The sequence below is a fragment of the Gouania willdenowi genome, chromosome 4 (genome assembly GCF_900634775.1).
Source record: "Gouania willdenowi chromosome 4, fGouWil2.1, whole genome shotgun sequence".
NCBI classification, from domain to species: Eukaryota; Metazoa; Chordata; class Actinopteri; order Blenniiformes; family Gobiesocidae; genus Gouania; species Gouania willdenowi.
This window is the reverse complement of record NC_041047.1, coordinates 25,786,539-25,798,975: the sequence shown is the minus strand read 5'-3', so window position 1 is coordinate 25,798,975 and position 12,437 is coordinate 25,786,539. Positions and strand designations below refer to the sequence as shown.

The window sequence follows — 12,437 nt, the reverse complement described above, 5'->3', positions numbered from 1 at the left end:
CCCTGCTTGTTGTATTTATCGTCCATTTCCCATGAACACTATGTCGACGTGTCATGCAACAACTGGCTACGTGCTTACGTTAGCTTGATTGTTGGTTCGTTATTGGAAAAGGCAAATGAAATGAAGATGTAGTTAGTTAGGAACAAACAAACGCGGAGATATTTATTGGGTGTAGAGTTCCTACGCAAAGATCCAGCAGTTACTGAACACACAAAGTAGCACAGACTCTGACGGTTAGATTTCACACATGATCTTTATTATTTGTTCACCTTTAAAATGTGCACTATACAGTTTGTGGGGAGTGGGATTTGTTAACAGTTGAAGAGCATACATGTTAATAAAACATTTTTCTCTACAGTACATGTCATTCTTAGTACTTGATTACTTCTATTCTTTCTAACTTCAAACAGTGTTCCAGGGATCAAATTTTAATCTGAGTTAGGCCACCAAGAACATCCTTGAGGTCACAGAAAAGGCCTCCCGGTGGCTGTGGATCTATAGGGGGGATCCGTGGTGCGCCACATGGATACAGGCTGGGGTCTCATCACCCCCGGCTGGGTCGCCTGATCACTGATGATGTGTCCAAGTATCACCGTGAGGTGTATTTGAGTTCTGTTTATCAAGTTATGAGAATATACTTTATAAAAGGTTCACTGCTCCGACACACCCAAAGTTCCATATTGCACGTTTTTAGGCATTGTTACAACATTGTTTTTAAATTTAATGTTTATATTTTTACCATTTGAATGTACTTCTGCAATCAACTAAATTAAAAACTATTTAGAAAAACACGAACGCTTAAATCTATTCTGTTGCTCATAATGTAGATTATTTTCACTGGAAAAAAATTTGTCTGGTGGAAAATGTAGTTGGCTGGTAACTTTAAGAATCTACTAGCCATGCTGGCTGGTGATATAAAAAGTGAATTTAAAGCCCTGGTAACAAGAATTGAACTTTAGTCAGTTCCGTAGTCTCAGTTGTGTCTGTCAAAGGAAGCCACATGTTCCTGTAAATGTGTTGTAGCACCTCTATGCCAAAACCCACAAAGGTTTCACTAACTCTTTATAAAAGCCCTGCAAAATACCTACCATCCAATACGTGTTAATGATGTATTCTTCACATTATTTTGTCCTGTCTGTATGCAGCGTGTAAAAATGTATCAGAATAACACCAGTACTGAAACATAATGTCACTTGTATATTATATGCAAGTAATGAAGAATTGGTTCACAGCAAACAATATTACAAATCAAATTAATAAAACAAATGCAAACACTAAGTTTTATACATAAGGCTGACATTACGCTGTCATTATCTGTCATTAGCAAGAATAAGGTGTCATGAAGGCTGTCATTATGTCTTTCGCTAAATTATGACGCTTTTGGAGCTATGTTGGCATTTTTTGGGTTAGGTGGAGGGATCTAGTGGGGTTAGGGGTTAGGCACTGTCTGAAGGGCTGCCAGTTAGAAAAGCACTTTTTTAATTCTAAATGTTCACGGTTTCACTTTTATTAAAGGGTAATATTATCAGGAAGGCTAGCAGTAACTTAAAAAGGTAGGAAATGTTTAAGTTTTAACATGCAACACTTTAATTTTCATTAAATTTCATAGAAAATGATCGTCTTCCTATTTTACTAGCTGCTAACAAACAACTTCTAACTAACCGTATAACATGTGACATTTGTAAAATGCAACTATTATGTCATATTTTATGAAAATCCACCTTGCGTTTTTTAAAATCTATTTCATATATATCATATTATATCTAACACACCACAACCCATACACCACATCTGCAGCACTTAAAAACATTGGTGAAAATAAACATTTAAAGATGGTAATTTATTAATAAAACTGAATCAGGTGCAGCAGTATTAAACACTATACTAAGTAGGCTACTATCTAAGTCTGTCATATGTATTTATCTTTGTGAGTTTGAATCCTGGAAAGTAAGTCAGATTTTAGATGGAGCTCATTGGTGACTAGAGCTCCAGAGGGCACCTCACATGGTCTATGCGTGGCACCGTGTTGATGACCACTGGGTTAGGGTAATGAAGGGTTAGGGTTAATGACAGGTCTCATGTCATAATAATGAGACTGTAATGTCAGCCTTATGTATAAAACTTTAAGTAAGGTGTTATCAATTAAAGAAATAATAATAAAAAAACAAATTTTATACAATTAAAAAAAAACCTATTAAGCATTATCTTCACTTTTTGCAGAACTTGTTGCTTTTTGAGTTCTTCGTGCATGAAGTACAGAAAGTGGAACAAAACCTACTCCTACAATATGGAGCCAAATGGCAGTGGTTCCTCCTACAGAGCCACCCACGCACAGCTCTGTGTGATGTGCTGCACAAAGCAGACACAGGATGAGAGTTAAATGAACAGCAGAGCTCACATTCAAAGATGGAAACGGGCCTGAAACAGTTTGCCCTTCTGTTCCTCACAGGTAAGACTCCTTAAACCTATTGTTTGAAAGAGCCACACATTTTAGGCTTATAATGTAGTCATGAGAAGACAGTAAAGTGAAGGAATCCTGTTCCCCAGCAGCTCTTTGTGTCATGGATGATCTGATATGTCAGATGTATTTCATACATTTCAGTTTTTTTGTTTTTTTGTCATTCCACAGCAGCACTGGCAGCTAGGGTGATATCAACTCAACGTGTTGTATATCTGACTGAAAAGGAGGCAAAGACAAGAGTGGAGGTTGAAGTTGGTTCTTCTGTGATTTTTAACTGCAGTTTGAACACAACGAACATTAAGGAGTGTAACATTGAGTGGCATTTTTGCCCCTCTGACAATAAAAAAGGGGCATGCAAGAATAAGTCATTGAACTGCAACAAGACGAACCACCTGTCCTCTGTTAACGAAACACACAGTGGACGGTACTCGTGCAAAGTCGTAGGAAAGATTCCCATACCATGCATAATTCTGAGCACTGAAAGAGAGCTATATGTTTGTAAGTACCACTGACTAATATTTACATTCTTCACTAGATCATGTTATGTGAGGTAGAATCAATAAAATAAATTGGACATGTCTCAAGACTTTTATTAAGGAAAGAAAATCTACAATACGTCCAGTTGGTTTTATTAGTTCTTCCATGGTTGAAAGCTAATTGTTTTTATGAAACTGTTGACTGCATATCTAATGTTTTTCTGCAAGTTTTTCTCAAACTAAGGGTTGTGTATAATCTGTCCGTGATCCATAGGTTGGGAGTCTAACTTATTCATTCACCGTTTGATTTGAAAAAAATTCTGTGTATAAATTTAGATTTCACATTGGCTTTAATAACAATTATTCATTAAGATTTAAATGTATAAATCACTTGTGTCATTCCATGGAGTTCCTTCAGCTGACTATCCAATTATGTTGGGAAAACAATTGAAAAAAATTGTTAAAACTATGATTAGATTGAACAAAATTCACTTTTGATTACCTATAAAACTTAAACGACTTCAAAAATCTGTTTTTTCAACTGGGCATAATAAATAAGAGAATAGAACATTATATAGTCTTTTCACACAGATGTTTGAGAAACCCTTGTTTAAAACACACTGCACTTTAGCAGTTAGCTACACTTATGTTGTGTATTAATGTTGCCAATTTTCCAACATGTTTCTCACTCCTTTTTCCTGTTTTTCACGCTTGAAGCTTGCATTAAGAATATCATAACTGGATTTTTAGATGCTTAAAACCCCTCTAAAAGACTTGCTTCTCGTGCTCTTTTGTTTCCTTCATGACAGCAAAGAGCTCAATGGAAAACACAACAGTAGTGGCGAGTATACAAGGTGTGTCTGCATGTTTGCGTTCGTGTATGTGTGTGTGAGTGCATGTGCACTAAAAACTTCTCTAAAGTGTATTTTTACGATGCAGCCTGAAGAGCATGATCTGCAGTTTGGCTTTTGTAATGATGAAAAATTTGGCTCAATATTTCATTATTGACAAGCCTGGCGTGACGTGAGGTATGCAGTAGAACTCTGATGTTATTCTCCGCATACTTCACAGTGTCATGCATGTCATAAAAAGTTTGGCTTTTTTTAAAAAAAAATACCCTATATCTGAATAAAATTATTGTATTATTTAAAACAAATCTTAATTGTGGGAAATTGTGTGTATGCAGAACAAATGTATGTATATTTTCCATGCCGTATAAGGTTAAAATATATAACAGTGGTGGGAAACAAACTTTAAATTTTTGCTTAATTCTAAATACATCCATGGAATGTCTGCATTCATTATTTATATCTTGAAATATGTAACTTTAAACTCATTATTATGTAATGTAAATTCTTTCTATTTATTTTTATTCTTTTTAATTATTTAAAAAAAAAAAAAGATTATTTACAGCCTTAATACACATTCTTTCAACAACAACAAAAATGCCACCACTGTAGATACATTGATTCAATCATCAAACATTAAAATTACAGTATATTTAGATTTTGATGGTTTACTTCAGGGAAATATGCCATCAAGCCCATCACATAAGAGTCTGGTATTGGTTGCAACTTTCCACAATCTGTTTGTCTTGTATTGAATCTATATTTCCTCAGTGGAAAAAAAAAATGCATCTAGCCCACCAGTGGTATATAAATGAATGTTTAAGGTTGAAGCTGAAAACCACAAAACTGGAGGAAATGTGCAACATTTCACCAAGTTGGCACCTCACATTTTACAATGTGTCACTCTTACAGCTAACTCTACAAACTCTGGCTTGGTGATTCAATGGTGGATGTGGATCATTTTGGGAGTGTCGTTATTTTTGCTGATCATCTTGACGGTCGTGTGCTGGTTGAAAATAAAAAGATTCCACAGAAGTAAAGGTAGGTTTTATTATTATGTTTAAAGTTTCAACTGTGATGAAATTGAATGAATGTGTATGAATGAAGGAGGGCAGACAGAGACGGGATAAAAACACAACAATGCCAGAATATACATGTTTCGCTTTACTTTAGAGAAAATTGGACAATACGATATATGATAACAATACGAGACCATAGTTTTGGGAAGGCAAAAAAAAAAAGTAAAATAATTGCTGTTTAAAAAAAAACCATGTTTTTTTCTTCCTTAAATAAACTAACTTATCATGATGGAAATAAATTAATAATTATTGTTTATGTACTGCAATGTGCTCAAATACCCTGGTTAGGAAGTGTACCCCTGATTAGGAATCACTGTAATGCAGCCGGACGTAAACATTAAATTGGCATAATAGACTATATTCAACTCAAAATATTACTATAAAATATTGTGTATTAGTATATGCCAGGGAACAGGAGATGGAGTTCTGTGTTTATTATATAAGGATAGCGTATATCCAGAACTCTTTTTGTGAAATTTTGTGTTGCACTAGCAATACTTGATGGAAACTTATTGACCCCCCTCCCAAAAAAATGTGCTCTTGATTTTCTTTATTTAGTTGGTGAATGTATATGTTAAATTCAATGCAATTCAACTTTATTTATATAGTGCAAATTACAACAATAGTCATCTTGAAGCAATATATATATATATATATATATATATATATATTTAATTTCCTGAACAGCTTGCCATATATGTATATATATACACTGTATATATATATATTGTATAACATTTTCAACTCAACTAAATATAAAATAAACATTAACAAAATAAGACAATTTTCCCTAATTTGAAGTGCAAAAAGAACACAAAAACAGAGACTGACATTTTATTTTAAACACATTTTTTAAAAAAAACATCAAACCAGAACAGTCTACACAAGCTTTATTTAAGATATGGAACATGTTCTTTTTCCACCAATATTAGCATGTCTACATTTTCTGGCACTAATTGAGACACTGATACTATTGACGATATATATCTTGTAATGTTGAACATTGTGATATATCATCCCAGTCTTACTTTATAGTGATTTTTAAAAAAGACCCAAATTGGCATAAAAAGCAGCATTTCTATGATTTTAATGAGAATTGAAATGAGCATTCATTGTGTGTCATTTCATGCTTGTTGTTCAATTTTACGCGCTAAAGTCATCCGAATTACACTTTCATCCATTGCATCATACATGCCCATGTCTGGTCCTGGAGAGCTTCTGTACAGCATGTTTAAATGCTACCCTGGTCCACCACATGAGTCGCATGTTAAAATCATTAAAGTCAGGTGTGTTGGAGTCACATGTTCAACTTGCTGGATAAAGGCTCTCTAGTACTTGGAACTGTGTCCAACCATGTCATTTACCGATTATCAAAAATCACAGACAAACAATTCATTTTATTTACAAGTTTGAATTTTATTCTAGCTAACATAAAAGTAAAATATAATTTTAAATTCTCAAAGGGGTTCTAAAAAGGAACAGTTCGATACAGATTTTAGTGCAATTTTGACGTTTTTTAGGTCCACTGCATAATGGATACCATGCCCTGAAGAGAATCTTCCGGTGTATAGTCACTTATAGTCGTAAACACCAGCATAAACTAATGTTCTTCACCTTGCTAAAGTTTCAATTCCTGTTTATCTGCACAGAATGCAAACTGCAGTGTGCAGTCCTAACAGATCATGTATAAGCTTAAAAAGGAAGAGATGAGATCTTTCACAATTGGAACTTAATTTATTTTCCACAAAGGCATCTGTATGAAATAAAAGGTTTGTTAAAATTTAAAATAACACCAATTATTTAAATTCAAAATAAAAAGTGTCTCAGGCTCTAAGTATAGCTACATTAACTCTAAAACAGTGCCATGACATGTGTGCCATGTGGGTAACAACAACATCAAATGTAGAAAACACAACCTGAACCAAAGAAAGTGTCGGAGAATATATAATTTATGTTCAATGTGCCTTCATAACCAAAATTGGTTGGTCGGCTATGATGTCATGCATTTGACTGTTGTTTGGCCATTTCATCTTTTGTAGTTTCACAATGTCCATTGATTATTTTAAAACAAATAATAATAATTTACTCAGTAACGGTTGGGTGTAGAAATATAATGTGACAAATTCCTTTACTTCTTTCGAAACAAAATTAAGTACAAGTAGAATTACTGATTTCGCAATATACCGTTTGCCAAAAAAATCCTTTTTTTCCTATTTTTTGTCAATTTTTGCAAGTTATTTTTGACACCTTCAATCAACTTTGCACTTTCTTTAATTTGTTTTGGCCACTTTTCATCCCAATAAGCTATCTTTTTCCCAATAAATATCACTTGTTTCCTTTTTTCACTATTGTTAGACACTTTTTGGCCATTTAAGTTACCCTTTGCCATTACATACCACCTGGTTCCTCTTTATTCGCCCTATTTTTGGCAACTTTTGACTTCTTTTGGCCTATTTTAGTCATTTTTCACCCTATTATTGCCACGTTTGGACAAATTAGGGCCATCTGTTACCATGTTATCAAAAACATAGCAGACCAGACCGGCCCACTTCAGGTCGACAGCCCACTGGGACAATGCCCGGTATGCCAGATGGCCAGTCCACCCTGCAACCTGTATGTAGTCATATCTGTCTTGCAGTTACGGTCCGAATCTGATGTGAAACATCTGTTCAGCTTCTAATCTTTTTTTTCAGAAGTACAAATACCATGGACTGGTTTTAGAAGGCCGATCCAGTAGCAACTACTGGAACTTCAAGTCATTATTCAAATTCTTTCTAAAACCTGAAGAATGTCAGTATTTTGGTACAAAGCTTAAGGCATGGAGCTTCTTTTTAGTTGCTCTGTTTTGTTGACATCTATAGAAAGTTGTATTTGCTCACACAATTAGTTTTTAAAGTAGCTGGCAGCTTCAAAAGCATTATGTACACATGATTTAGGCTTACAGCTAGTGTCTTTTTTTGTGTTTATGCAGAATTGGGTGCCCACTGCAAATTAAGTTTACGGTTATCCTGATCAATAACACAATAAAAACATAAGCACGCAGTTATCGTTCAAAGTATAAAAAGACGGCCTTTTTCAACAGCCTGCCGCTTTTGCTTGTCATGAAACTGTTTTGTTTACTCATGGAGTTAAAGTGTGAAACTCTCCTGTTTTCAGCTCATAGCTGGGTTGTTAATCTATTCAGAGGCTGCACCTCGAGGCCGGTTTCTGTTTTTCAGGCTGCAGTCACAAACGCAACAAACCCAAAAACACCTCTTAGTTATTTGCTCTCAACCTTCACAACACACACAACACGTCATCACAGTGTCTCTGAATAAAAGGATCATTTCAAAAGATTTGGACACAGCAATATTTCCTCTCAATATAAGAACAAAGGCTGGATCTGTTCAGACATCAGATATTTTAAACTCAATCCTCCCACTTTGACTTTTGAGCTTTCCGCCATTTATATACGACCCCCCCAAAAAATATTTCAATTGTCATTTGTCTGTAGATTTGTAAAAATCTCAGTAGCTGATAAATGTACAGGAATAAAGCCATAAATAGTTTACAGCCTAGGTGGGGTACGCAAATGGTCATAGGGGGTAAATGAATAAAATTGGAAACTAGAATAGTTTCTCCATGCATTGTCACATATTACACATTAGCCGATGTAAGGCTACCCATGGTTATGGATTATTATTATTATTATTATTATTATTATTATTATTATTATTATTATTATTATTATTATTATTATTATTATTATATGCTGTTCCACAACAGGTAATATTCAGAGACAAATTTCACTGTGGGGCTACATTGTATATTACATTATATAAGTTGTTCCCAACTGTTTTCTTTGTCTTGACCCCATTTAATATCACAGTATCTCTATCCAGAGACTTTTTTCTTTCTTTCTAGAATTAACTTTTCATAATGTTTGTTGTTGCCAGGATTAGAGCACAAAGTGACAAGATGTGCCAGCTCAGATTTTTTTTATGCTGCATTTTATTTGAACTAGATTTATATTTGAAAACGTGAAAGTATAGAATACAGTTGTTTAAGATTGTTTTGTGTGTGTGTGTTATATTTTCAAAAAGATTAATAATGTTAGACATTTCACGGGACCTCATTTGAATTCCGGGCGCCCCCACATGGGGTCACGACCCCAAGGTTGAAAACAACTGCACTACATTATGATGTTTTTTAAGTGTGCAGCGCTAGGGGGTACATGGCTTCAGGTTAAATGTCTGAAGGGGTACAGGACTGTGAAAAGTTTGGGAACCACTGGTTTACAGGAATGGCTGATCGACTGGACCTATCTGATCTTAAGTTTCTACCACAGAAGAAGAAAGGCTAGGCACTTTTAATGTTATATTGCATTTCATACACACATTTTAAAATCACTAAATCAACCAATGGAAAATTAAAAACACTAAAATGATTTGTGAAATTCTTCAGTAAAAATCAATCAGTGGGAAATAGTAACAGAGTTTATGATCACACAGTATAACTATGACATGTCAAAGATGTATTTTGGTAAAATGTATTTATTATAAGTTTTTTTGACTTGGACAGGGTTTTGACAGGTTTTGACAGGGTTTTGAAGTCTATTCTTTAAACAGAATAGACCTTCAGAAACCACAGATGTAGAACATATAGGCTATCATACGTGTGGTTTTCCTGTGTGTGTGTGTGTCCTTTGCTTCCTCCACTAAGAAAAGAGTCATTTGATGAACATGAATAATACGTATATATATCTATATCTATAAAAGCAAGGAATCTATCTGCCTGTCTGTCTGTCTGTCTGTCTGTGTGTATTCCTCAATAATTTATGCGAATCAGGCTCAAGATTGACCTGAGACTTTCAACATGGCTGCTGCTTGGTTCAAAGGTGTACAACATCAGATTTGTTTGGACTGAAATGATACAACTATTGAATTATTTCATAAAATTGTCTACAAGGAGCGGACAATTTTATGAAATTTTAGAACTGATGACATCATCATGATGTCATCATTTCGGGTGGTCCAGGATGGGGCTCCATCCGTTCGTGTGTGTGTGTGTGTGTGTTTAAATCAGAATTAAATTTGCATTAGGAATTAAGTGTTTACAAGGTTTGTTTAAAGATGATTTAACTTGTATTCTGAATTAAAGAGGAATGAAAACTCCCATGTAAACCATCCATGAAAAAGCTATTTAACCTTCCACTTTTCTATAGCAAGACACATTTCCTACAGGCACTGCACTATTATATATACAGTAAAAAACGTAGAAATTTATGTTTTAAGCAGATTTCTTTTTATTGTAGTGAATAAATTACCAAGATATTATTTTATGAACATAAATCTTTCTTTTCGTTGGCACATACAAGAAATAAGCAAAATATATGAAAGACAATAAAGTTTACATCAATGGTTCCCAAACAGGCGTACGTGTACCCCTAGAGGTACTGGAGTACATTGCAGAAAAAAATTAACAATTCATTTAAAAATAACGCCATGGGAAATGTTCCTAGTTCCCTTTTAGGCTATTTTTTTTGACAAATTCACAACAAACTAACAGTACTATTGCTCAATAGAATACTCTATTTTCTTGTAATTCATTGAAACAGGATTATTTCATGCTCTAGAAGCCATTTTATCACACGTCTAATAATAGTAGATAATTATTAGCTACATTTTACAAAAGTGGGTGCATTTACTTACTATAGAAGTAATCACATAAAAGTGCATGGTATTTTAAAAAAATAAATAAATTCTACTTAAAATTCCACTCATTGTTTTGAATTTGTAGATTACACCTTAGGGAATGTTCAAGACACCTCTTGGGCTTTAGGAGAGCCCGTTTTTCCACAAATACTTACTCATATGAAATTATTGAGAGGGTACTTTATGATATGAAAAGGGGGTAAACATGATTTATCAAAGACACAAAGTTGGTGCACGGGACACAAGCGATTGGGAACCACTGATTTACATTAACTGCATTAATTTGTAGTCATCATGGGTGTTTTTGCAGGTTTTTAATAGTTTATAAATGTTATTTGTTAAAATGATAAACAAACTATAATATTGAGACTCATTTTTCTCCCTCCCCCCTTTTTAACTCTTCAGCAGAGCCAGTCTACATCAATACCAAAAAGAGGCATCATTTACCTCAACCAGTGAAGTCCGCAGACAACTTACACCCAGTGGGCTCTTGTCAAAGCCACCACAGCATCTCCAGCTCTGCACGAAGAAACCACAAAGACAAACAAGCATGCAAACCCTGAGCAGCTTCTGGACACCACTGCTCACGTTTAGCAGCACATTGTAACTGCGACACAATGAAACTGCCAGTGTGAACTCACAGGATTGACTCAGGCAGGCCAAACAACAACATGTAACTAAATACAACCTGCTCAGTAAGATAAATATAAAGAAAATAATCATTTAATGATGATAAGTTAGTTATAGTGAGATAACAGGAGCAGTGCAGCATGTACAACTTATCAGATTTAGGAGGGAATTACTTTTTCCACTTTAGGCCAGGTTTACGTAAATGTTTTTAAATGAATAAATTAAAAATAATTAACACTTACTTAGGGTATCTTTGTAAAGCCAGTACAGTAAGTAAACTGTGTTTACATAGCACTTTGCACAGACAAATAGTCACCAAGTGCTTCACGAGGATAAAAGACAAACACAAATATACAAGAAAATACAATCAATATTGTATTATGGTCTTGTTTACATCCATAAAGGAAGCTGTAAGCTATTCGATTTTGTTATTCTAGTTCAGGGGTGTCAAACACATTTTAATTCAGAAGACAAATACAGAGCAATTTGTCTTAAGTGGGCTGCAGATTTCATGCTGGAAAATGAGTCTTTTCAGCATTATTGTGCCCTATTCTGCACTTTTACATATACATAAAATACATAATATGTAAGAAATTGACCATATGCAAGCAATAAGTGATAGATATTAGTCCCAACAGGGTCTTCACTTTAAATTTCCTAGATTTTGTGAACAATTTCTATTAAATTAAGGGAATTATTATGTTGTGATTAGAGGAAAATTGAAGATATTTGAGTTTTACAGCTGTTTAACATTAAAAATGACTGTATATAAGCACTGGGAAAACTGTGAGCCCCTGTAGATACTGTTGAGTTTCATTTACACAATGATTCAGGTTTTCTGTCATTTTTATTTTCTCCTGAGGGGCCAATTTGATGAAGTAGAACATAAAAGGGATTATTAATATGTTAATTTGTTGTAATGTTTTATTGCTAACATGTTTTTGGTGCCTCCAAAGTGCATCTTTAATTCTCATTTTACTTTAGGTAAATGTGCTACTTTTTACCACTAGATGGCGCTGTGTGGCTGCTATCAGTGTATGATTGAAAATGCATTTCCTGTCTTTCTTTTATTTGTTGGTTTATTTGTTATCTGTCCTGCCAAACTATGTTTTTAAATCATGCTTGTAGTATAATAGGATTATTTCATTTTTTTTTTTTTTTATTTCTAAAGTTGGTATTAAAAGATATAGAATTTTTTTTTTTTTTGTCCCGTGTACCTCCTTTTTTAATTTTTTGTCAAATCATCTTTA

At 34.1% G+C, this 12,437-nt stretch overlaps 1 protein-coding gene across 3 annotated transcripts; it reads left to right on the top strand.

The window, feature by feature from the left end:
* Positions 1–2,312: 2,312 nt before the first annotated feature.
* Positions 2,313–12,281, top strand: LOC114462326 (uncharacterized). Of its 3 annotated transcripts, none has more exons than XM_028445088.1 (5): positions 2,313–2,449; positions 2,633–2,959; positions 3,747–3,791; positions 4,698–4,826; positions 10,963–12,281. In XM_028445088.1, exons 1-5 carry the CDS (start codon positions 2,407–2,409, stop codon positions 11,118–11,120), a joined length of 702 nt encoding a protein of 233 aa, XP_028300889.1. In that variant the 5' UTR covers positions 2,313–2,406; the 3' UTR covers positions 11,121–12,281. The 3 variants fall into 3 exon arrangements, with proteins under 3 accessions (XP_028300889.1, XP_028300888.1, XP_028300890.1); XM_028445087.1 differs by having other exon boundaries at positions 2,347–2,449; positions 2,630–2,959; XM_028445089.1 differs by lacking the exon at positions 3,747–3,791 and having other exon boundaries at positions 2,347–2,449; positions 2,630–2,959.
* Positions 12,282–12,437: the final 156 nt, after the last annotated feature.

Bases quoted from the DNA above. Each gene is read 5' to 3' on its own strand.
- LOC114462326 (XM_028445087.1), top strand. From the start codon at position 2,407: ATGGAAACGGGCCTGAAACAGTTTGCCCTTCTGTTCCTCACAG. The intron at 2,450-2,629 runs GTAAGACTCCTT...GTCATTCCACAG, and splicing joins TGCCCTTCTGTTCCTCACAG to CAGCACTGGCAGCTAGGGTG. The intron at 3,792-4,697 runs GTGTGTCTGCAT...TCACTCTTACAG, and splicing joins AGTAGTGGCGAGTATACAAG to CTAACTCTACAAACTCTGGC.